This window comes from Molothrus aeneus, chromosome 2, assembly GCF_037042795.1.
Source record: "Molothrus aeneus isolate 106 chromosome 2, BPBGC_Maene_1.0, whole genome shotgun sequence".
NCBI classification, from domain to species: domain Eukaryota; kingdom Metazoa; phylum Chordata; class Aves; order Passeriformes; family Icteridae; genus Molothrus; species Molothrus aeneus.
Window position 1 is genome coordinate 100601540 of NC_089647.1, and position 26945 is coordinate 100628484.

Below are 26945 nucleotides of genomic sequence, written 5' to 3' on the forward strand. Positions count from 1 at the left end.
AGTTAAGGTCAAGTGGGCAAACAAGCTGGTGTTTCCAAACTGTGGAATGCCTACATCTGCCTGGATCTCCTTTTACAGCACCTCTTTCAGTGGTATTTACTACCAATCCTTTAGAGTTCGCATTCAGATTTCATGCCTGCTTGTTAGGCACGTTCACCTTTCAGAAGTGTGTGAACGCAAGCTGAGCTGTGTTGCGTCAGAAGCAGCGCTCCTTGTCTGACGGGAACCCAGCTTTCCCCGACACCTCCTAAGAAGCCGGTGCCCAAGTGCATGCACCTGACTTCAGGGAGCGCAGCAACCTCCGCGGTGCCTCAGGAGGTGACACCAGTGGGCGGGCACCACCCTCCCGCAGCCGTGGGGCCTCGCCGAGTCGGGTTCCGTTCTGCCCCTCGGAGCAGCTTCTCTCTCTTCTGCGCACCCGAGCAGCGCTCCCGCCGGAGAGCAGCGGGCCGGGCCGGGGCTGAGGAGGCAGAGCCCGCCCGGAGCCGCGGTCCCGGCCCGGCAGGGGCCGCCGGTGCCTCCGCCCGCTCCCGGCGCCGCGGCCGCCCCGCAGCGCCCCCCCGCGGCGGCGGCAGCTCCTCGGCACCGCCCCGGCCCCCCCGCCCCGCCGCTCTCCGGGCGGGAGGCTCGGCGGCTCGCTCCTCCTCGCGGCCGCGGGATTCCTGTCTCCGCGTTTTCGGGCCGCCCCTTCACACCCGCCGCCGGAGCGGGACGCCGTGAGAGGGAGGGAGCGAGCGAGCGAGCGAGCGAGGCGGCGCGGATGTGCCCCGGCTCCCGCGGCGGCAGCGGCAGCGGCGGCGGATGCTCGGCGGCGCGGCGGCCGCCCCGCAGCGCAGGAGCCCCGCGCAGGGAGGGAGCGAGGCGATGAGCCGCCCGCCGGCGGCCGCCCGCGAGTGACGGCGGCGGGCAAGGAGCGGCGGCGGCCAGGAGGAGGAGGACGAGGACGACGAGGAGGAGGAGGAGGAGGAAGAGGGCAGCGATCCCCGCCAGTGCCCGCGGGAGCCCGGGAGAGCTCCGGCCGAAGGCTCGGCCATGCCGTTCGCCAAGCGGACCGTGGAGCCGCAGCGGCTGTGCCGGCGGCAGCCCGCCGCCTCCGTGCTGGAGGAGAGCTGGGGCGCGGAGCCGCCGCCGCCGCCGCGGGACCCGCCGCCGGAGGAGCCGGGAACGGCGAGCGAGGGCGCCGAGGCGGCTGGCGGCGGGGAGAGGGAGGCGGCAGCGGTGCTGATGGTGCTGGACCTCTGCTCGGTCAGCAACGTAGCCCTGTCGCGGATCCTCCGACAGCTCTCCGACGTGGCCCGGCACGCCTGCACCCTTTTCCAGGAGGTCGAGGCTGACATCCAGGGTACCCACCGCCGCGTACGGGCGCTGCACGGCCGCATCGCCGGCCTCCAGGGAGCCGTGCGCGGCCTCGACCCCAAGCAGGAGGCAGTGCGTAAGTAGCACGGAATGCGGGATGGATGGGGAGCACCGCGGGATGGATGGGGCGCACCGCGGGATGGATGGAGCGCACCGCAGCACGGGGCGCCGGCGGGGAAAGCCATCCCCTGGCCACCTGCCGTGCAAAGTTTGGGGCCAGAGCCGGTGGGAAAGGAGCCCCGGCGGGGCGGCAGAGTGAGAAGGGAACGGGCGGGCGCGCGTCGGGTCGGTCTGCGGGCGCCGCTGGGCGCCGCGGCGATGCCGGCGGGAGGGATGATGTCAGTGGTTTGTGCCTTACGTAAGGAGCTGGCTGCCGGGGCTCTCGGGACGCATCTCCTGAAGCCAAGGGTTTGGCCAGGGAGGGGGACGAGGTCTGTCAGCTGGGCGCCGGGACTGATGGAGATGATCCGCCGCACTCGGGCATATTTGGGTTTTCTCCCTTTGCCGGCCAGTCTCCCTTCCCCGGCAGATATCTTCCCCTTAGAAGTGTCTCTGAATTCCCGATCGAACGCTCTTAAGTAGAAATAATAAAACTGCTTCGTCGTTACCTAACTGTCGGGGCCATAAAATAAGGGAAGTTTGGCTAATGACTTCTTTCTGTTTAAAGAGTGGCCCTGAAGAGCGAAGAGGGGAGGGTGGAGGAGGGGGAGGAGGATAAAGATCAAGGCAATATACAACTTGTGTTATGAGCAGTGCTTGAATCCTATTTCTTCTCCACCCAAACTATAAAAGCAGTGAAAAGCTCTGTAGTCGTAACAGCTGCTGATTTCTGCTGAATATGGCTCGTGTTCACAGCAGTGTAATGATTTTGTACTCTCGCTGGTGCATACGCTTCCCAAGCACTTGTGGATACGTGGGTTTTTTGATAGATAGGGCTGTGGGTTTGAAGTCTGGAGTAGCAGAGATTGGTATTGGTTCTGACCTTTCAGTATCTGTTTCGGGAAAAGCGGTGGCTTGAAAGGAGAATTTGGCTTAGCTTTTGCTTTTTGCTGTGCCCCTCTAAATCCTCAGTAGCTCCACTAAGTACAGCAAAGTGAGTTTACACCAGGATAAGCAAGACCATGCCCTCTTCTCGGTTTTTCGTAAATATGCCATTTTAAAAAATTGTGCTTGGGATTTCCTCTCCTTTGGAGCATTGTGGAATATACATAACTCTAGTAGGATCAATGGAGCTGTCCTGATTAATAGAATCAAGCCTTAAGTATTCAATGGTATTTAAGCTGCATACTCAGCATCTGTACAGTGACAGTGACTTTGCTGGGGATGTATTAATATACATCAACCATAGATGAGACCAAAATGAGGGAGATTTTTTGTGGTTTCAGCATGAGTGTAATCAGAGCAGAGTGCTGGGCTGTGATTGGAAACTGCAGTGAGAAGGAGGCTTGGCTGGGCTAGTGAGGGAACTGTCTGAGGAAATGAAACTCCTCGTATCACATTCTCATCTGTAGGTCTTTTGAGCTGAGTAAGTGTGGGTATATACTAATGTAAGTGAGAGCAGAGCTTAGCTGTTCTAATCTGTATGGCTTTTTTCTTTCTGGATTGTGCAAGTGCAGCTTGTTTGCAAATCACAGAGCAAAATCTTGATATTACAGCACAGTTATGTCATCTGCTTAATTAGAGAGTCTGGCTTTATCCCTGTGATGATAAATTTTTTTTAGTGTTTGGTTTTCTTTTAAATCCTTCTTTCTTAAAGAGGGGAGACATTTTTTGGCCATGATCTTCCCTGTGTTTGCCAGCTGTTCCTCCTTCCTCTTGTATACAGCACAGTGCCACTGATAGATCTGCAGATGTCCCTAGGTCTGGCAAGCCAAGGGATCCTCCACAACACTGGCTTTGCCCCCCACCCATCCTCCAGTAGGTGTGTGTCTTGCCTGCAGCTGTACAGCTGCTCAGAACACACCTCCCTGTCCTCATCACCTCTCTCCATGCAGCGCTGTATCACATCTTCCCTGGAGGTGAAAGCCTCAATGCAATCCAATGTACATGAACCGTCAACTTCTCTGCCTCCTCTGGCTGCTTTTATTCCCCCTCCAGTGTTGGATCAGCAGAGCTGCATTTACACAGTGCTGCATCTGAACATCTCAGCTGAGAGCCAGAGCTGAACAGCACCGCTGCACACGTTATCTCCTCACATTCCCCCAAATCCACACGCACCCACAGCAATGCTCCCTTTGGCCTGCAGACCGCTCACTGTTCCCGAGGGACAGATAAAAGTGCCTGGCAGGAAGCTGCCCATCTTCCCTGGAGTGTATAATGATAGTGTGCTTTCTCCTCTCTGGGCTGACGCCTCCTCCTTCATTATAACTTTCAGCAAGACTATGCTAATGTTTGTTTTATGCATGAAGTGCCTACATAATTCACTCCTGGAAGTATTACACTCAAGTTACTACACCCAGTTGTTTTTTTGAAACCAAGAGAGCAATCGCAGGTGGTCACAGATCTGCCCAGGACCTAACAGCATCACATTAAAGCTTACTGACTTCTATCTCCTGTGGTGAGCATGGAAATGATGGGATGGCCTCAGGGTTGTCTTTTGGCTGTCCAGCCCAAATGACACATCTAAGAATAATTCAGAACTGGCTGGAGGTTTGGACTCACAACCACAAGGAACAAGCTGGTGACAGTCATGCAGCCACCCCACCCATGGCATGACTGTAATGGCTGCATTGAATTTATTGCATGTTATGAGTCTGGAGGGGCTGGGCTTATTGGTGCATTGACTGAGACACCATGTACTGGGATGTTAACACCAGGACAGTGCAGCCCAACCACAAGTTTTTCAAGTGTTCAGTTTAAAACTACTAGCCTATCTTGCCACAGTGAGACATTCTTCTATTCCAACTTCACAGGCAGTACAGTGATTTGAGAATAATGCTACGGGACACACCCCAGATACTGAGCTGTGACAATGGAAGGCCTTTTTCTCCAAGCCTCATAAGCCAGCTGTATTCTGAGATTCCCCTGTGAACACTCAGGCTGCATAAAAAAGGAAATTATGGGCTAATGCCATCTCAAGAGCTATTGGAGCCAGTGGTTAGAAGGGCATTCCTTGCCCAGAATGCCATTCCTTGGCAATTGCAGAGATGATACCAAGGGGAAGGGGAGCAGGAATGGAGTTATCTTGAAAATAGCATATAATACAGTTTTGCAAAATAATTTTGTATATTATAGTGAAAATTATGTATCATTATATTAAAACATCTATGTTGGATTCAGGGAATATTAATGAAAAATTAAAATTAAATAAAATGGGCATCTTTCCAGTAATGCTTATCACTACTGCCATTATTTTCACAAGGCCTTAACATTCTCAGCTCTGTTGCTGTTGCAATGGTGAACATTTGCAAGTATGTGTAAATTGTGCTTTAAGAAAATTATTTAAAGTTCTCTACTAAGATACTGGTAAAGGTATTTACCTATGTGTTGCCTTTGTTTTTTTTTCACTGTTCAGTGTGATTGGAATACTTTGTTAGGCACAATAAAGGATGGATTCTTGGTAGTTACAAGCAGGTCATCTTTAAAAACTCAAGGTCCCTCACCTCTGCCTCCCCAGATGCTGCTTGTCCTTTCATCTTTCTTTTAAGCCTCTGGCCAGCCAGCATCTTGTAAATATGAATCCTTTCCCATCCTCTGAAAATAAGAGAAACAACAGTGAGAAATGCTTTCCTGCTCAGCTCCTGAACTAACTACTTTGCCCTTCTGCCACTCCACTGCTTTTCATCATGAGCAGTTCCAGGGTCTGCTTCTAAAGAACCATGTAGGAATAACATGGTTGTTGTCAGTCTGGAGGTTGCTTGGAGTTTTCTTGTTGGCAGTGTGGTACTGCCCAGTTTTATCATTAGATGCTTTATTATCTTGGTAATATGGAAACACAGAAGTGCTGGACTAGTGTGTAGACTTGGGACTCAGTGCCTCCATGGTTATTTGGAAGGATGATTTCTCAGTCTAGGGGACTAGAGATCTGGCAGTTTAAGTGGAATATTGTACTTTACAGAAACTGATGATGTAAGCCATCTTCTTTCTGAATAATAGGCAACAACCGGGCAGCAGATTTTGAAAGCCCTAGCTAATGAGATCCTTTTTACACCCTGGCATCCCAGAGAATTCCACACATTCCAGGCTTTTTTTCAAAAGCATCAATGTATTACCAGTAGCCAATCTTTCTAAAAGCTGTATGGTTTCCAGAAGTTGCCTGCTGTATTTTCATTGCTCCACTTTTCCCCACTTTTCCATTCCTGATTCTGCTATTTGCTAACAGTCAGTGATGCAGCTGCTCCGATGTGTGGGGATCTCCTGTGTTACTCTGCTCTTCAGAGGCTGTTGGATCTCTACAGTGAGCTCCTCTATAGGATTTTCTTTTTTCCTGAAGTGTCAGTATTGAGATAAAAAAGACAGCTCTGAACTGATTCTTTATAATTTTAGGCTCTGCATTAATTTATTCTGTTTGATTGAAGTTGGTTACTGAGAACAGCCTGGCAAGTTTCACTCTTGCTTTTAGTCTCTTTCCTTGTGCTTTTTAGGTGGTTTTGTTTTGATTTTGTTTGGTTTGGAGTTTTTGTTAGTGTGGCTTTTAGCCACACTGATATAATGCTTTTCTGTTTAGGTTTTGAGCACTGCAGGGAAATGTTTAATCCCTTATAAGGTTTTCATGTATTTTCTGCCGCAGTCCTACCATTTTTACAAAAGATATATTGCAGCCAAAGCTCATCAGAAAGTGCAGCTCTTCCTCCTTGACTTAATGTGCTGAAGCCTCAATTGCTGTTGAAATGTACAAGAAATTGTCATGATTCCATCTCAGAATTCAGTTGCATTGTAAGGCCATCCCAGGCTTAGGATTGGTGAGCATCCTTGCAGAGATCTTAAGAGTAGATGCATCTTGAAAGAAAAAAAGCATCCATGTTGGGAAGATAAGTGTTGCACTTTATCTCAGCTCTTCAAGAGCCTTGAGATTCAAAGTGCAATTTTCATGGTATGGATATTCTGTGGTACAGAGGTGCAGCTGTAGATCTCCATGGGTTGGATACATTTACACAGAAATATCTCAGATACTGCTGATGACAAAACAGAAGAGATTCCTAGCTTCCTTTGACTTTATATTATTGTCCTTTATAGTTAGTGAGCCTATTTAAGTGTGAGGGTAGTTACACTTTTAGAGGTGCATGCTAATGTAACCTGGGGAACATGAAGCAAGGGGATGTATTCAGAGCTCCCTTTGTACACTGAAATTATATTACTTGGCAAGTCTTTGGTGGGTGCAGAATAAAACCTCCCAAGAAAAGCCGCTGTACACTGTATGTAGTAATCCATCACTTTCAGCTTTGTTTCCTTTACCTGCCTGAATGGAACGACAGAACCTCTTCACTTGTTTTGGAAAAGGAGAAAGGCTTTTGGCTTTACTTGTCAGGTTTGGTTTCTTGGTGCTGTGCTGGCCACTGTGTGCTTATTTGTGTTACAGAGCTCACCTCTGCTACACTTGCCTGTAGTTTGCCCATCAGTGTAAATAACCCAAGCTGAGGGTGTGGCAATGTTGGAGAATTTCCTCATTGCATGGTTTCTTCTAAATGCAGAGGATTGATGGCACATTAGCTCAGTGGAAAAGAGAGGGAGGCCAAAGCATGGGCTTTCCTTCTTACCTTTACTGCTGTCAGAACAACAAAGGGACAGAGGAAGAAAAACCTGCTCACTTAAGGATCCCATCCCCAATTTACCTTAACATTACTAGAGCACCATTAGCTAGAGTACTGTCATTTAGCAGAAAAATGCCTTATCTTTGTTTACAGCATGGTGATAGAATACCTTTAACACAGGAACACAACCATTCAGAGGCTTTGCTTGAAGTTGTTTTTTCATGCATTTAATATCTGATAGAAGTTAATGGAATGGAATTTGTCAGGTGGCTTTGGCAGGGATGTAACTTTTTGAAAGCTGGGGTTGTCACTTTCAGTCCTGTTAGCTTGTGGAATGCAGACTCTGGTCTCTTTTCAGATAAAAGCATAGTGTAAAATCCTTTGTCCTGCCAAGACCAGTGACATGCTTGGTGGAAAGGCTCTGAGAGCTCAGGGCTCAGGTGGACTCACTAGACTTTGTCTGGCACAGCCTGGTAACAGATGAAGAGCAGAAAGCAGTGGTTTTCCTCCAAAGCCATTCCCTGTTATACAGGTGTAAATCTTCTAGAGTTTTGCTGAGTGTAATTTCTTTGGTCTTCCACTGGTGTAGCTCAGAAAGATTTTGTCTGTTCTATAGCTCCTTGCTTGTCATTCCACAAATAGTACTTAAGCTAATGAACCAGGTTTGAATGTTTGGGGATTTTGTTGCTAGATGGAGAGCTTGCCAGTCAAAAAAAAAAAACATATCAAAAAACATTCAATGCTTGATTTCCACCTCACTGCAGCTACACATCTGTGTAATATCATAGTAGTTACTGCAGCTTCTTTCTGGCTCATGCTCAAGAGCCAAGCAAGAGTCTCCAGTGGGTTTATTAGAAATTCTGCTGGAAATGTTTTATCTTCTTTAAAACCAATAAGGTCTCCTTTATACAGGAGCAAAACTGCAGACAAAATAGAACCAGACCTGTAGGAGACATGAACTTACTGTGGATCTAATGGTTTAACAGTAATTCTTCCTACAGTCCCTTTTAAAACTCCATGCTTCTATTTAAAAGCCTTAATAGATAATGTTTGTGTTCATACAGATACATAAGATAAATGTTCCAGGGAAATTAATAGAGTCATTCCTACTTTTGGTTAGTTTCCCTGCTCATACAGGGGAGATATGGTGATTAAGAAATAAATGGTCTCTGGTAACTTGCTGAGGGCATGGGGAGGTCATTCACCTGTTGATTCAGATGCAAAAGAGACGTTAGTTTTCCTTTTTGAAAGATGAAGGGCCTGGAGTGTTTCCAAAAAAACTCTTGCACAGTTCTCAAATGTCCTTGGACTGAGGGAAGGACTTGTGGGAAGGACTTGCAGGAAGGAAATATAAATACCCAATTTCAGGGTGCTACTCAGCTGCTATTCTGAATCAGCAGAATCAGGTTTTGTTGGCATTTCTTACATAGGTTTACCTGTTCTGAGGCTTCAGTTCTGAGGATTGGATTAGGCAGATCTGTCAGAGTTGTGAAAAGGTGCAAAAAAAGTGGTAACAGTCCTTACTGATCCCTGCCATGGTGTGCAAGTCCCAACCTCTTCTTCTCCATTCAGACAAAAGCAGACTTCTGAAGTGTGTCTGTTTAAAGGCAGCTCCTGGCTCTTCCTCTCTCCAAACTGGACAGCAAAAGAGATCGGGTGCAGGGAGCGACAGCTGTTTAAAAAAGCCCCTGATCTGGCACATTTCCTTCACACATGTACCTAAATCAAGCAGATACTCCCAGGGAACTCTTAATAGCAATGTTGTGATCTCCAAAGTGGGGAAAAAATAGGGCCAGCTGATGTGAGTAATCCATGTGTGTGTTTGAAATGCATTGTTGCAGGGTTGCGTGGTCGCCGGAGTCAGAGAGCTGGGATTTCTCAGAAGCTGCTCTTTCCAATCGTTGGCATCTCCATGTAATCAGAGGCTGACATCAGACTCTCCATTGGAGCTACTTGAGCTATTAGGCTGTGAAGAGCAGAAACTCTCTGTGTTACCCAGTGTGTATGAGGGGGGAAGGTTTTTTTCACTTCCTTTGATGTATTAGCATCAAGAGAGGGAGTCTTCGCTTCATTCCTAATTGCTTCTCGTCTTTGAATTTATATACCAATATGTAAGTAACTGCAAAGGGAGATAGCAGAATTTATAAAAAGTTCAAAAAGGCAGGGCTTAAAGCATGATTAAAATAAAAGATAGCATAGTGTGTATGCTGTTTTTAGCTGAAATATCTCCCTAGAATTCTTTCCATTTACATTCTCATTATATCTAACTGCTTCTAATGCACTGCTTAGTTTAACAACTGGCATGTTTTTAGGGTAGATTTTATAGTAGATATACACCCACTGTGTTCTTAACTTGAGACTTTAAATTGCAGTATCTGTATTGGACAATCTTTTCTTATACCTTCTTGGCTGAAGGCAGGAAAAAAGCAATACTGATAGGAACCTAATTAAGCCTGTAGTCTTATTATACCAGGAGCTGTGTGCTTGAAATGCTGCTCAATTCAATGAGTGCTGCGTGGCACTGTCATGTAAAGTCCCAGCAGAGAGTGACATACTTTTTTTTTTTAATAAGATCACTGTAATTCTTACAAAGCCACCATGGTTTTCTCTTTCTTTTCAGCTGCCAAGGCAGTTGGACTTTGAACTACAGCCACTCAGACCAAATCCCTGAGAAAGTTTGGTGGAGATGCCTTGCAAGTGTGTGCATGTGATTAAGGGGAATGAGTATGTGTTTGTGCTATAAAAATGCACAGAGTCTTCAGGCCTCTGCAGCTTTTTCCCCTGCCTTTTCAAAGTGTGTTTTGTTATCCTGACAATGTTTGAACAGACTTTTAAGTTGACCTGGACAGAGGGTGAGCTGGGGGGGAAATGGTGCTAATCCTTCTTGAAGATGTGTGTATCAGTGGCTACAGAACTGGGTCATTCTTAGGAGCAGAATATGTAGGGTGCACTGAAAAATTCCAGTGTCTCCAGAGGCTTTGGATTGCTTTAAAAGCAAAACTGGGCTCTCTGTGCATGCTCACTTTTGCCTGATTTTTTTTCCTTTCCCAAAAAGGCATTGCCAAGCATTGTTCTCTACAGAAGCCTATAACTGTCCATGATGGCAGATATCAGATCTTCTGGATGATGAAACTCAAGATAACAGCAGCAGTAACTCACTGTGATGCTCAGAGGCAAACTTTTATAAGATGCTATACATGTTTCACTGCATCCACTGCTTAGTGATCTAGTGATCTATGATAAGGGATGATTTAATTTTAAGTGAAACAAGAGATTAATTATGATTTAATGCTTACTATGCAAATCAGAGTCAGTCCAAAGAATGGATACTACCCAGTTCCATTTTTTCACCCTGTAAAGTTCATTTACTTGCAGGAAAAAGAGGATCTATTCTTGTCATAGGCATGGTCTTTTCTTTGGTGAAGTGGTTTTTGGTTAAGTGTTGTATACAGGAGGAGAGTCAGGAGATGTATCTTAATTAATTTCTAAGTAAAGAAATCCTATGTCATGGATTGACCACTGACTTTCACATGGCCAGCCTTAACCCTGGAAACTGCATAGCTCTGCACAGCCCAAATTCTCAATGCAAGCTTTTTTTCTTTCTTTTATTTTTTTTGTGGGGATGACTTTCTCATACTTATCCAAACCAGCTTCTGACTGGTCCTTCTGCTTTGGGCTGTACTAAACTCAGATCCTCTGGCCCTCCTCAACCCCAGCAGTTAAAATCATCACAGAGGCTCCTATCTCAGCACACTGAGGAGATCTCATCTCCCCTCCTGTGTTGACTATTCCTTGCAACAAGTATTGCTGCAGGAACCTGAGGTCTTGATCTCTGCAGAAAATTGCCTAAAGCCTTGCATATGGTTAGCATGCCAAAGAAAAATTTCCCCCATAAGTTGGATAATCCTGGCAGCACTGTTTTTAGCCTTGTTTCTTATCCAAAACAAGTATTAAGGAATAGCACATTTTGAGTGTATAGCAGGGAAGGAGGTGGGTGTGCCTGGGTATCTCACACCAGCCATTCAGGAATTTTATATTTGTTACTCAGCTACAATTTCAACTACATTGCCACAATGTAGAAATCATAAAAGAGGCTGCCAGGTAAAGGAGAGGACAGATTATTCCTACTGCGTTTGGAGGAAGGTCCTGTTCTTTATTAGAAACTAGAAAATCCACTGGGAAAGGAATCCCATATAAATGTTCCAATCTAATAAAAAAAAGTGCTCCAGTTGGAGCTCACATTTACTTCAATGTGAAAGTCAGTCTTTGCATGACATAAAAGCTGGAGAAAACCAGGCTTCATTAGTTCCACTGTTTGCAAAACTGGTTGTTCGTATTCCTCTTTCCCCTCCAGAATTGCTGATTATTTCTTTTCAATTTCAGTATTGTTTTTTTGAAACTTATGCCTTGAGTGACTTTCATTTTGTGCCATCCTATCCTTTACTCCTCTTCTCATGGTGGTTTCACAGGGGCTATACTTTTACTTCTGTCTTAATAGCACAGACACCACCCCCTCACTCCCTTCATGGTGTGAATGAACAGTATTAATTTTTACAACTGTGGTTTATTCTCCATTGATTATCTTTAATGTGGTGCTGTCTTGTTCAGTTAATAAACTACCTGCTAAGATGTAATTATCCCCGTCCCCCAAACATAACCTGCTTTTAATAGATGTTGTAAATGCACTCATTGTGCCTGGCACATTAAAAGAACTGGTTTAAGCTCCTGTACTTTCAAACTGCACTGTAGCTGAAGTGTATTTTGTGGCAATCATTACTCTGCTAATATTCTAAAATAAGTATCACTGCTTCATTACTTCAGTAGTATTTTTAGGCCTCTGTTACAGCTGCCACAGGCTTGATATAGCCTTGGTGCTAAGACAGAGGTTGGAGAAGCTGTGCTCTGGACAAAACCCTCCTAAGGGAGACCAGGAGGCTCACCTGAAGGTTTATCATTAATTGTAGATCTCTCTTAGCTGATGTGACTCAGTGTCCAGATTGAAGTATGACCTAGGGTATTTACCCAGTTTGTGCTGTAAAAATTTTCAGGGACCTCTGTCAATACACACAAAATTTAGAGTATGATTCTCTCTCAGATACAACAATAAAATCATGTGCCTACAGGCACATATGAAAATGAGCACCTGTATTTGAGAAGTGCTGTGTCTGTAAATGAGTGAATGGGTTACAGCTACATTCAGCAGCTATAATGTGACTATTCATTTATGAAATTGTCCAAGTGGAACTTAACACAAATTATTAGTGTAGATTAAAAGTATGTTTCATTTATCTGCTTGTTCCTAAGAACCCAGTAGAATGGCAATTAGTTAAAGAAAATAAGAGGGAACTGCAAAATATCATAGCTCAGGCTGATTATTTCCTTTTCCTGTTTGGCTTTACATCTGTCTTGATAAGCAGCATTTTGGACTGTGAGATTAAAGGTTAAAATAAGTAAGTGTGCCATTTTTGTGCAGACCTTTTTTAACAACAATTGAAATAGGTTTTTCTCAATGAAGAAGAAAACCAAGAGGTTCTTCCTCAAAATTCTGTGTGTCACTAGAGGAGGAACAACTTTGTGTACACACAGACACACACACACAGACACAGGCACACACACATATATATACATACAGAGAGAAATGGTATCCAGATAACAGAAGTCCAGTGGAAAGATTGGACAAGATAATATTGGTCACTGAGATTAGAAAATCTTGATAAATGGGAGAAGAAATTTATAACCAGATTAGCAGCAAACTGGTCAAATGAGAGAATATATTTAGTACTCCACCTCTCATTACGTGGGTAAAAATTGAAGGTAATTGATATATCTTGTTTTTTGCTTGTTTTGACTTTGTATCTTCATCCAAAAGCATCTCATGGTTGAGTTCACTTCCTTCCCATTCCCTCCTTCTCTCAATGGAAGATGAGTTTGGACTCAGAGACTGTGATGTTATTGATGGAAACTCTTCTACTGCATGTAATGGGTGATCAGAAGTAAGATTCATCTTGCTTAGGGATGTGGGAATTCTGCTGTTTGGTACTTGCATACTTGCAAGAGTAAAGACTTTGCTTTTGAATGAACTGCCCCTGCTATATTACAGCAAGGGTTGAAAAATAAAATTAAAACGTAGAAAAGCCAAGTTAATGAAATAAAATCTTCCAGGAAAACAGATGGGTAAGTGAAAGGTAAAATGATGCAGGTCTAGGTCATAGGTTGCACTTGATGATCTCAAAAGGTCTTTTCCCACCTAGTTCATTCTGTGGTTCTGTGATAGTGTCATTTGCAGATACACTGAAGGAATGTGTTGTATTTGTTTTCACAAAGAGGTGTCTCCTGTGCATTTGTTCCCTTTTGAGACAGTCCAACCTTGGGCTTGTTAAATATGTCTCTACAGAAGTTGGCACATACTGACCTTGTTTGCTGCAGTCTGCTCTTCTGTAGCTTCTTGATTCTAGTGGCATGAGCCAGATGGACAGAGCCCTAGAGCTGAATGTTGGATAGCATAATTAAGTGCTCTAGTACTGAAGGCTGGAGCTGACTGAGACAAACCTTGGCTGATACTACAATATTTCTTTGTCCAAGTTACATCTCCAAAGTAATTCCTGTTTTTCCTTTCAAAGTAAGTCAAAGTAATTCCTGTTTTTCCTTTCAGATCATATTCCTTGGGTATGAGGTTGCTGAATTATATACCAATATTCTTTTCATTGGCATAATACAGAGTTCTTTCTACTACTTTGTGCCCTGATAGCACTACAGGAACATTTTACAAATTTGTAGAGCTTGTGGAAGCTCACCTGAATTTTCCTTTCATATCTGTACAGCCTTTTTTCTGCTATGTTTTGGAGTCATGGTGGTCAGTTGTGAGTATCATGTGAATTCTGCTCCCTGTAAGCCCCATGTCAGTGTGGCCCTGGCCAAGGACACACACTGGAATGTGTTTTATGAGGAGACACAGCAAACAGCTTTTAGGTGGACTGTGCTGCTATCAGTCAGTGGTTGGTAGGTGTGTAGAGCAGACTCAGACCCCTCCAGGTGCTGAGCTCCTCCTGAGTGGGCTGAGAATGTTTAGTTTTGCAGGCTGGAACTGAAAAGGAGGACCTAGCAGCTAATATGCTACTGCCTAGGAGACCTGGATTCAGCCACTGACTTTTCATGACAGCTTAGGGGGAGATTGTTAGTGCCATTCAGATCACCCTGTTTTAGCACTCTAAACTTTGGGCAATCCATCCTGTTCAAAGGTGAGCCTGTCTTTCACTCGTGAGCAGAGGATGTTCCTAGTTCACATGAGTCCCTTAAGTTCTGTGAATGTCACAGTGTCAAGTGGGTGCTGCCACAGGCTTTTTGTCACTCTCTTCTCAGGTCTGTGGCAGAGTGACAGCACATCCTTCCTCTCGGAGGAGTTATCACACAAGCAGTGAGAGCAACAAGCAGTGAGAGCAAGCTGGGTTGTGGGGTGATAGATCCACAACACACAGACCTGGTTTGTAAATGACTGGCAATCTGCAAGGCTGAGACCCTTCCACATCAGGAGTGCTTCTGTCCTTCATGGGCAAATGCTTTCAGGTGCCATAGGAAGGCAGTAACCCCAGGTGTGATTCTCCAGTCTCACTTTTCAGGCTGGAACTGAGGAGATGTGCAGGCCTTACTCTGTGAGGACCAAGCTTAGGTTGGGCTGAGTTTGCAATTGCCAGTCTTTTGAGGTCTGGCTCATAGAGGAGATTGAGCTTTCTTACCTTACAGGCAGTTTGTCCTGGTTAATTACAGTCATGTAAAGATGAGGTTTTACCTTGGGACTTGGTTTAATTAAAAAACAGTCCTGGGAAGTTTATTAAACATCTACATTCTCTCTGGGTGCCAAGTTCTAATGCTGGTTTTCTTCAGGTGCTGTCCCGGCTTCAGTCAGAAAGGGCCACCTGAACCTGACATCTGCACTAATGAAAGGGGAGGGAGGACACACTGTCATTCTCTGTCCAGCCAGGTTTGAGCCTGGCAGCTCATTTTTCACAGTTTGGGCTTGTGTCTGGCTTTGGGGAAAGGTTTTTGCAGGTAGTAGTGCCAGAGGAAAAGTTGCACTGCAGAACCTAATGCTTGCCCTGTGTAGTGGAAAAATCATGATCATGCACGTGAAATGTGGACTTAGAGGAACTTTGTGTGGGTGGTCTTGTTTTTACTCTTTCTGCCCCCCTTCCTCTCCCTTCCTGCTCACGTATGCTGAAGTCTGTCATCTATTTAACTTGAGCTTTTCTAATAATCCTAGATAATATACAACAAAAACAATAACAAGGTGCCTGGATATACAATCCCTCTGAACTATAGAAGCCACAAGATCTCTCAGACATCCTTTTTGTTAGTACTGGCTTGTGAGAGACCTAGCACTCCATGATGCCCATCTGTTAGCAGCATGTTTAAATGTGATTAATGTGAAAGTTGCAAGAATTGCAATAGCTTTTGCTACTCTACAAGAGAATCTGTCACTGTTAATCTCTTGCAGTATTAAAAGCTTAATATAGTAAATCTAATGTTATGGAAAGCTGTAGCTTTGCTTTTGTTACCATCACCTTAGTGTGTTATTAAACACTATTAGCTTTTCCTCTGTAGTTCACAAGCATAGAGGGAGTGTAGATATCATGCACATGCAGAAGAATATTTAAATGGACATTTAAGTATGAAGTCCCTCAAGAAAGAGATGCTCCAGCATAAAAGGGCTTTGGACAACATTAGGTTTGACTGTCATTTCTAAGGGGATGTAGACAGAGCAGGATGTATTAGAAGAAATAGAAAATGAATTAGAAGAAATAGAAAATGCTGGTGGAGACTGGGAAGGTCACAAGCAATGTCCTGATTTGTTTGTTCTTTGCGGTGCCTTGGTAGACATGGTTTACCCACCCATGGCAGGAGACATACCTCATTAGTAGTTTAATAAGAACTGTTGCATCTTTAACAGAGATGATAGGCAGGATAAGCAGTGTTATGTCACAAGCAGGGACAGTCTCCTGGAGCAGGCTGACACTTCAGTAAGCAAATAGGGGAGGACCCAGGGAAGGAAAATTACTTGTTTCATATAGCTGCTTGTGTTGGAAAGGATCAAAGAAACCATAATGAGTCAGTATCTTTCTTTTTCTTTAAAGGAAATTTCAGAAGAGTGATTCAATTAAATAGTAGTTTACTCAAGATCTGCAGGTGGCTTGTAAAGTGTAATCATATCCCCCTTACCTTTTAAACCCACATCTACAGCTTTGTTCATTTTAGTGGAGGTGGATATCTCCATTCTTCTATTTACAGTTGCAGTTTGGTAGAGGAGAGGGCTTGTTATAAAACTTCTTGGTTTATGGCATGATTACAAGGTGCTTTTGTTTCCAGCAGGGACAGCAATAGTGCTTTGGTCAAGACATTTCAAAACTGCTTGCAATCTTCTTGTGAGATCATTGGGCACTGTAGGATGAATTGAGACCTGTCTTTCAGTGAACACCCCCTCACTCCATCATGCACAGCATCTTCACAGCTGCCAAGCAGCTTGTCCACTTCCACTCATTGCAAAAAGTCAAAATCAGATCAGATAGAATAGTGCTGTCCAAGGGGTAGGTACAGAATAGATATAGTTGCAGGAATTGGACTGGACTCTATGGAATTTTCTGGTTCTTCCATGTGTCCCTCTATACTCCGGCCTTTGAAGCATTTAAGAGCTTGCGGTGCCATGATTAAAAGCTTCAAGGACCATGCTTTTTCATTTACACTCTAAAAGGACAGGCATCAAGGCCACTGCTCTGAGCCATTAGAAAGGGAAGGGAAGATTGGGAAGGGACTTGCAGGGAAGATTGCTTGTCAGTCAGACTGAGTGCAGCAAAGGGGCTTTCTCCCTTGTTGAACATAGTTGAAGTGAAACTGTTGAATTTGGTCCCTGAGGGCTGTTGTGGCACACCCTGCACCTCACTATTGCTCCTGCTCTTTGTCCTGTGAATTGAAGAGCGATGCCCAGTATCCTCCATCCATTCTCAACAGGAGAGTCAAGTGCCAAAGGCTTCAAGTGGTAGGCTGAGGTGAAGGTCATACAGCATGTTATCAAATTAGGAGACTGCTTTGCTCTGCCTCCTTCCCTCAGCTCTTTGGCAGTCAGTATTAGCTCACACTGTGAGAAATTCCAAGAACTTCTAGGATGGTATTCCAAAGCCTTGCAAAGCTGTGCATGATAGTGTAAAATCTGTTTACAAGAGTCCTCATGGATCAGCTCCTTCTTGTACTCATGGTTGCAGGGATATCCCTGGAAAAGGGCATTTTTTTCATGGCTTGAAGGACTCTTGGAGACAGGGAGTTAGGGGAAGGAGGATTCAGCTGCACCTTAAATACCTTGCTGTTGCCTTATGCTTTTAGTTCACTTCTTAGCTGTTAAAATGTGGAGGAAAGAGGATTCAGTAAGCAACTGTTTGTCTTCAGTAAATGCCTGCTCAGGCAAGGCAAGTGTGATTCAGCTGCTAGTTAGTGCTGATATACCAGAATTGGCAAGCACAGAACACTCCTGCTACTGGATCTGCCCCAGTTGCTTGATGTGCAGCGATGAATGGATGAACATTCACCAATGGTGTTGCACAAACAAATAAGTTAATTAAGTTAATAAAAAGCAGCTGATTGTGTCATTGTAAGATGTAGAAACTCCAAAGTAGCACTGAGATTATTTAAAAACAGATGTTCTTATCTGGAAACTCTTAGAAACATAGAGTGGTTAGGTTTTTTTGGGGGGAAAAACCACAACAGGATAGACACAAAATAAACTCTCTGCCTTGTCTTTAAATGATTTAATGGTGAATAATTTTATAACAGTTTTTCTCTTGAAGTCTTATCCCAGGTCTGAGTTTGACAGTGAATTTAGCTTTGGATTATCTCAGACATAATTGGAGCTGCACTGGCATTCTCCAGTGAGAGAATTAACTCATGAGGAAAAGCTTTTTTAAGGGGACGCACTGGAAAGAAAACACTCTGCAAAAACTGGAATTATACAAACCAGCTGTCTGGCCTCATATGCAATGATGCTGGCCTTTTGTACCTCCGTGTAAGTGGTATTTAACCCTTGCCATCATTACCGTGTGCTGCCGGGACAGATGAGCTCCCCGGCGGATGGCGGAGCGGGAACAAAGCGCGGGCGGCTGCGGCTGTGCCAGGCCCTGAGTTCATTACCGGGCACACAAAGCTTCCCTTCCCGCCCTCAGGAATCACTTCGGGGTTTGTTTTGCCTTCCCTCCCTCTCTCCTGGAACTCAGTCAAAAGACCGGGCACACGAAGCAGTCACAGCAAGCTGGATCGTTTCCATTTACGTTTCTCTGCCCTCTGGAGGCAAAAGTTGTCCCACACTTATGGCATGAGGTGTATGAGGGTGCCCTTCCGCCCCGTGCTCCCCAGGCATTGATGGATTCACTCCTCTGCCCATTCCCCTGCTGAGAACGTGGTTTTCCTTTCACCTGTGGAAAGGAGCCCAGGGCACTGCTCCTGGGTGCACACAGACTCGTTTTTAGCTGCTTCCACAGCTTCAGGAGCCCTCTGTAGCTATGGCCAATGACAGGAGATTTATATTAATGCCCACTTTCTATCACCTGATAAGAAAAGTGGAGTGGTGTCCATGCACATCCTCTTCAGTAGTGAAAACACCTGAGGATGACAGCCTGTTTGGGTAGTTGTAGTGAGCCTTGCTGCTGCTGCTGCTGCTGGAGAGGAAATGAAGTGCATCTGTGGGGTGTTCCAGGGCCATGGAAACAGCACATGGCAATGTTAGTGCTCTGCTGTAACAGTGGAGAGAGCAGCGCAGGCTCCCTCCCATCCCAGGCATGGCTGGGGTAGCATGGAGAGAAGAGCCTAATGGAAATCCTCCTTCCTTGAGCCTAATGGAAATCCTCAAATACTCAGAAAAAATAGTTTTGATCAGAAAATCATGGCTGGTACCAGATGGTTCAAGCAAAGTGTAAGAAGTACTGTAGTAAAAAGTAGTAACAACTGCCCACACATGAAGCTTTGTCATAGAGAAGGAAGCCTTGGCTTTGACAGGTGCTTTGGAGCATGAGCTTCTTATGTGTTGTTTGCTCACTCTGCTGTCATTGCACATGCTACTATTAACTGAGCTGGGTGTGTGTGGTTTTTGGTTTTTTTTTAATTTCTTCCTAAATTCTTGGCCTTAGTGGTGAAACATGGCCAGCAGCTCTGCTCGTTACCTGTGTATTGCCTGGGAACTCTCTGGAATTAATTTAATTTCTCTGAATACCCACTTGTTCTTGCATTACAAAGCTGGATAATTAAAGAATCCCAGAATTCTCTCTCTGTACTATTCATTCCTTTGTGTACCTCTTTCTTGTGCCCTTATATCTAAATTAAATACATTAGACCTCTCCAGTGTCTTTCCATCTGTAGATCTTTTCATGCCACTAATTATTTTTATAAGCTGCTTCTAGAGCTCTTTTATTTCTCAGTATCATTCACAACTCAAAGGAGGCTGCAGACAGCAGTATCCTTATGAGTGTGTTCAGGGAGCTTCTTTCTCCTCAGTTTCTCCCTCCATCCTCCCCATTTTTCCAGGCTCAGTGCTGTAGCCTTCCCTCACTAAACCCGATGACTTCAGCCATTGTAAGTGAAGAATACAGAATCCTTCATTTATATGTATTAGTCTGATAAGTAACTAAAGCTACAGCCTAAGCATCTTGGTGAGCTGCCATATCATTTGCTAATCATTAACACAGTTGAAAGACTTTTTCTTTATTAAAAAAACAAAGTATAGTCTTTAAAGAGCAGTATTTTGCAAGAAGAGAAAGCTGTGTTTGTTTTGAAAGGAAGATTTATTGGGATGATATAATCCAGCTTGTGCTATCTCCTCACCTGTTTTTCCTCAGGGAGACCATTAATCTTTATTAACATTTCTAAATCAAAAGATAGAAATGATAGACAAATTCCAGAATGGGATGAAAATGCTAACAAGAGCTGAAAGAGAAATCCTTTCCTTTTAATACCTGCTGAAATTGAATTCAAAGAGGATCTAGTTCACTGTAGATGTGTGTGATCTCAGAGTAGTTTTGTGGCTTCAGTCCTTTGTAACACAAGATCCGACAGAAAGAGCAGTGGTGCATGGGTCCCATCTGGAAGGATTTATCTTCTGAACTCTTAAAGCTGGGCTTGCTTTTTATTTTTCCATCTAATCTTTTTGCACTTACATGCTTCACATGAAACAACTCTGAGTGGGTCCTGGACTTGGCTGGGTCCAGCTTCTCACCAGCTTTACCATTTCCTTCCTTGAGCTGCCTCTAGCGCAGCTGATGCTTCCCTTATCCTTTGGGCTGTCCCTGCCTCTGGCTTTAGCAGTGCTGGCTCCACCACAGCATTCATACACACAGCTAGATGTTGCCAGTTCTGTCTGATGATGGGTGTTGTGCTGCACTCCCAAAGCTAGCACAGGTTTGACAAAACTTAATTTTTTAGTTCCTTCCTTGGTGCCATGCTTGCATCTTACCCATGAAAATGCATTCAAAGAAAAATGAGGCTTTCTAAGTGCTTAGAGGTGAAGGTTTTAGAGAGAAATTGTCCCTCAACTAGCATGGGAGGGACATTTGCTGAAGAAGCAGCAGTTAAGCTTGTGCTGTTGAAGTTCACTCTCATTTCAGGCGAATGCTTCAGTACAAGTCACACGCAGATGTTCAGTAGCTCATCTGGGGCTACCTGAAGTCTCTTCCCTCTGAGCATAATCTATGACACCTTGCCTATGCATACAGAAAAAAAAATTGCTCCATGAATTAGGAAGAATATTAGACAGAAAAGGTTGTTTTCAGTAGACCAGGCACTGGTGCCTCTTTCAGATAGAAAAGTAGTAAATCAGGCTGAAAAAAAGATTGTTTTCAAAACTATCCTTCCCTTTATTTTCTTCACTCTCACAAAAAGTAGTCTTGTGACCCCAGCAAGGGAAAGCATGCAGCTTGTCTGACTGTGGTCTTTTGACACAGTCTGAGCATGGTGACCTTATCTATAAAGTCTAACATCCACAGATACATACATGCAGGTTAAATATTTATTCATTCACATATTTAAACTGTAATATCTTAAGTTATTAGATTTATTCACACATTTAAACTTTGTTTACAACATTCTTTGTGGCTATTTGTAGTTTATTGTATAGAGAAAGAAAGGGCAAAACCCAAGCTTTTTCTTATTTACAGATGAAGGGTACTATGTTGTGATTCCAGTGACTGATTTTCTTTCTTGACTCACTAACCACATATTAATCCACAGCTCTTCAGCACTGAACTACACTGGGTGAGAGTTAGAACTGTGGGCTGTATTGAAGAATCAGAGCATTTTCTGATTTGTTTTTCCTTTTTGATCTAGTGCAGTGTATTGCCTGTGTTAAAACTAAACAGAATTAACTTTGTAATCTCTAGTGTACAGCATCAATTTCTTTTTCAAATAAGCTTTGAATAACAAGAGATAATTACTGTTGACATTTGGTCAACAAAATATTTTTTTTAATACCTAATAAATAGAAATGTCTGATAGTACTCATTTTTTAATACAAAAACTAAAGAATGACTGCTCCTAAGGGAAATAAGACACTGTTTGGGAGTCCTGGAACAGCCAACCTATGTGAGACAGTGCAGCACATCCTGAATTTATGCTGTGTAACAGAACTTTTGGCAGAGCAGAACTGCCATATATAAATGAAGTTGATGGACCTGGGTCACATCTTTCCCATGGAAGCAATTGTTGCTGGATGATTTTAGAGTAATCTCCTCCAGGGTAGTCAGGGAGCGAATTTCTTCCCTGGCTGGTTCTTCCAAACATATCTGTGCATTCATGGTCATGCAGAAGGCAATGTTGGGAGCAAATGAGACAGACATAGTCCTATGGCTTAGGCTTGATGTACTTAATTTGCCACATCTCTCTGGAAAAAGCCTTAGCCCTAAGAACTGGTTTCTCTGTGAAAGCATGTAAGAAATCAGCTGGTTTTAGCAATAGAAATTTCTAGCAACAGAAATTTTGTCTCAGAGATGTTCACTAATGCCGAATTCTGGACCAACACTAGCAGATAGGGCTTTGTTTGTTTGTGGGGTTTTTGCTTGTTTGTTTTTCTCTGAAGAGAAGAATTGTAAAATATTCATATTCTTTGTGTGTGAGCATTAGTCACAGGGTGGTGGGTGAGGGAGGCTTCTTCATGGGTCAGGCTTTGCTGCTGTGGCTTCTCTTGCCTGTGCAAAACCACTGTGAAATTGGAGGAATTTCTGCTGACAGTTTGAGGGGTTCTAAGGTGAGGAATGGGATGAAGCACTGTGATTGGGACTAATGCTTTGGAAGGGCATGACCTTCAGTGCATATGGATCATAGTGAACACACTGAGTATATATAGAAAATGTCTCTGAGGAAAGAAGCAACTTTAAATTTAGTGTACAAATGCAAGTAAGAGGGAGAGAATGATATTCAGATAGACACAGGAGTCTCAGAAAGGACAGGTGCCTTGTTTTAAACAGACACTACTTACAGTTTAATTAGGTTCCCATGTTAGTCCCTAGGTCTGAAGGGAAATGGAAGAGGTATTCAAAATTCCAAAGGATATGATTAGAAATTGGACTAGTCTGAGCAGGTAACAAAATCTGCTTTTTTCTCTTTGTCTCTCTCAGGAGTGCAGTGGCTGGTGGGGGAAAATTTGCTTCTTGTGATTGGGTGACCTGATTTTGTCTCCCACTTGCACAACACAGCCTCTTGTAAGAAAACGACTGGTCTTAAATTCATACATAATTGCACAGCAGGGAGACTGGGTTTAAAAATGCAGATTTCTGTGTATTAGGGAGCAGAAATCTGTTTTGAACCCTTGAACTTCCTTTGTTGTTTAAATGGCCACCTACAGAACCCCTCAGCAGAGAGCCAGTGAAACACAGTGGCTTCTTTTATATGGAACAGTATCTTCCCCCAGCCCTCTCCTTCTCCCCTCCTTTCTGATGTGAATGTAATACTCTATCCTTGCAACAAAGGACACTAATTATGGAACTTAGAGCCCATGTACGTCTAGGCTATACAGTAGCACTAAATGAGGGTATATTCTGCTAATCAGTGGTACTGAGCTTGGGAACAGTGTTGTCTTTCTTTTCTTGAGAAAATGAGCTATGTGCTTTATTTTACATGTTTTCTTATTGAATAGGAGCTCAGTTAGTAGGTACAAGCCTCCTCCTATCTGTATCAAAGGGGCTAATGTTTATATCTTTGTCCTCAGATGTTCAAAATCATGTTCTTCTGCTACAATTTGGCAACTTAAGAAAGCATCAAATAAACACACCCTACTGTTGCTGTCCCATATAATTAAGTGCTATAAAGGTAAATTCATGTTGTGACTATGATTTTATAGAGCTTGTACTTTATCATACTTGCCAAAGCCTTAATGTAAAGGGCAATGTTTGACAAACGTGCTGTGACTAACTCATATGAGCATCAGCAAGAAAATTTAGACAGTGTGGGATACTTTGTTTCTTATAAATGACTTCCTAAACATTCAGCTTTACAATTTTGTATCTTTCATGTCAAGAACAAACCAAAGAAACTAAGCTCAAACAAATCATCTTACTGTAAGTGTGTAGAAAAACAAATTTTGTAGAATGGATGATTTGAAAAAAAAAGAGGCTTTAGTCCTTGTAGACCTGAGTTAGCATACACCTGTGCTGCAAAATACATTCTTTTACTTCACTTAAGCTAAGGTAAAATGAAGAAAAATACCACATTGGGAGGATTGACTCTTTCACTGTTGTGTTCTTGTCCCTGTGTTGATGTATAACTGGACAAAGTGGTGTTCTAGCCCTGCTGGGGATCTTCTTAAATGTGACCTGTCCTTTGAAACATTTTGGGAGATACTGCATGGAGAAAGTGTCTGTGTCCTGGCATGCAGGCAGAAGTGATGTTGGTGATGTTATCATGGCAACTTGCTGTGGTATGCAGCTAGGAATGGATTGTCTAGAGCCTGAATGGCCTGAACTGCTTCATGAGATCTCACAGCCCATGGCAGAATACCCACAAAGTAGCAGTCAGCAGGGCATGTGGATTTCTTATTCTGATGACAGGAGACACGTGGGAGGGCCTTTAAGGAGGAGGTGTTTGCCCTCAAAGGGTAACTTTGCTTGGAAGATTGTTAGGCTGCATGAAGCAATGATGGGGCAGGGAGGATAATTTCTGCAAATTTTCATAGGGGAGGGAGGCTGCTGGCTGGTTTTGGAATATGGTACAAGTGTGGGGAGTGTGGCTGCATCCTTGTGCAGGCCTAAAGTCAGGCTAGGACTGTTTGTTTTCTTTTGCAAGCAGAGACACAGTTTTGTGCTCCAAACACTGAAGCATTAAGACAGATTGCTTTACAGGAAAAAACAAAGTGTGTAATTGTGCTCCTTGCCTCATCTCTGTAGAAATTAGTTTGATTGTTTTCACACCCTTTGTCACTGCATGACATGAGGAAAGGGTTGTGACCTCTGGAAGATGAGAATGAGTCAAACAGTGAAGCTGAGAGTACTCTGTAAGTTCTTCGTTGCCTTCAAGTGTAAACTGTGTATGAGAGATTGTGTTCTGCTCATTGTTCTGAGCACACTTTGCTAAGTGTGCAAATGAAGCTAAGGCATTTTGTTCTTATCTTGTTACAGCTTTATTCCTGAATACAATTAACAGCTGTTTTATTAATCTTGTTCATTTTGTACATAAGCTGTACTGTTCCAGAGATACTGTTAGTACCTGTTTGGAAAAACACTGATGGAAGAGGACCTTGTAACATGGTAGATGAACAGTTGCTCTTGCTTCAAGGCTTACTGACACTCTGGACAGTGTTGACTGGGATTTTATTGACCATCTTGGACTGCCAAAAACTAGAGTCATATGCTCATTAGAGCATTATTTCTCTATGTTTAAAAAAAAAAACAAGTAACTAGCTAGTCTGGTTGTAAACATTAGTATTTTGACCTCGTGGGTTTTACAGCTGTAAAGGTGAATGAAGAGCACTAAACTACCATTTATCAAACAACTTGCAGAGCCCTGGTACTTCTGAGTAGATGTTAGTTATGCAGACTCTGTTTTAGGAGCCAATGGCATTTGACTACTGATGTATGAATACTTGAACTTGGCAATAATGGACAGAGATTGGCATAGGAGCTCCCTTATAAGGTGATTCTACTTGGAACTGATCTAAGAATCTTAAAATAAATCCAAAACACAAATAAATGGTGGTTGTCTGTCTAGAGGACTTCCTGATAGGCATACTGCTATGTTTTCTCTAAGTGCAATTAGAGGCAATTTTCCATCCTACTTAAAGAAACTTTACTGCTGCATTCACTATGTACTTCAATAGGGTTTTTTCCCTCCAATTTTTATAGAGGAGGTTTTGGTAGATTTTGTTATTTCACCTGGAAGTGGTAGTTTTTTGCAAAGAAAGTTAAAAATTATAGAAGAATAACTGTTAAAATTGGTTGAATTGAGATACTTTTCTTTCAGAATTGCCCAGTGCATGTGACAGTGCTTAGATATTTTTCTTTTGGCATTCCTCTTATTAACTCATTTCTAAATTACAAGAATCTAAGGTAAATGCTAAGAAGCAGCCATTTATTCTTATTTTTTTCACTAAACCACTCTTTTTAATGCTTTTAATCTCTTAAGCTACTGAACAGACTTAGTTAAAACCTGTCCTCATTTTATGATTCAGAGGCTGCATATTCTATGACCAGCATTTCATATTATGCGTTCCATCTATCTGGAAATAATGTGATAAAGGAAGTGAGGAATACTGTCTGGTTTTGATAGCTGTAAGTTTACTTATAGAAAACACAACTCAGTGTTTATGTCTCCATCTGAATGTACTTTAATAAGGGAGTTGGAACAGCACCACCATCAATACCATTGTCTGTGTACAGACTGAGTAGAGCAGCCAGTGCCTTCAGGATAAGACCTGTAAATAGATATGTTTGGTTATGTCCTTAAATCTGTCTGGATTTCTATTTCTTTTGATCTAATGAATCTTAAGGCTTGTGAGCTTGGCTTCAGGCTCTAAAATACAAAGGCTTTTAGCACAGCAATTGATAGTAGAAGGACAATAACCGTTTTGGATTCACTTGGAGCCCTCTCCTTCTTAGCATTAATACTATTAATTTTATTCTAATTTTGTGATATGTACTGATTTTTTTTTTGGTCTCCTGCAGAACTGCAGTTATTGGAACAAAGTCAGTTTGTTCTCCCATCTCAAGGCTAGGCTATGTCTTTCCTCTCTAAATGAGGATTTCTGTGATTTTAGTAATTCTGTTCAACCTCCCAGCTCAACTCCACTATGGCAGGCCCTTTCTCCAAGCATTTCTGGCCATGCCTTCCCACATGTCACATCTCAGGATGGAAATTCCTCACGTGGTGGGATTTGCTTATAATGACAGAGCCTTAAGTGTTGTCAAGCCTGCCTGAAGGCCTTTAAAAGCAGTGTCAGGAAGCCTGCTGATTTCCAGAGGCACTGGATCAGGATGGCAGTGGAAAGGGAAGAGGTGAGAGGATGGGAGCAGGGAAAAGGGACCTGGTTCAGAACCAGGAAAATAGTGTTGCTCCTAAGTGGTCAGCATGTCTGTTCTGTTTTCCACCCCTTTGAGAGGAGGGATTCCTGGCTGGTCACCTGGCATGGGATCTGGGGTTTATCTGCCATTAGATATGCTCTGTGGCTATTTCCAGTGCCCACTTTTTTCACTTTCATTGCAATGTACACTTGAAAAGCGGGTAATGGTCTTAAAAATTATCTACTCCTATGTGTCAGGGGTGCACTGGAAGCTGAGCAATATTTTCTCAGCACTTAAATTTATCACTTCCATTGGCAATTCAATGCTTATGTAGCCCCCATGACATTGGGAGGATCTTTCACTGATAATCAGGGGTACTCTTGGGGTAACT

At 43.4% G+C, this 26945-nt stretch overlaps 1 protein-coding gene across 1 annotated transcript in view; it reads left to right on the forward strand.

The window, feature by feature from the left end:
• Positions 1–975: 975 nt before the first annotated feature.
• NHS (NHS actin remodeling regulator) overlaps positions 976–26945 on the forward strand; it is a 244140-nt gene continuing 218170 nt past the window's right edge. The window contains exon 1 of the mRNA XM_066545394.1: positions 976–1432. Coding sequence (XP_066401491.1) covers positions 1033–1432 — 400 coding nt within the window. The 5' untranslated portion in view covers positions 976–1032. The remainder of the gene's footprint in view (positions 1433–26945) is intronic.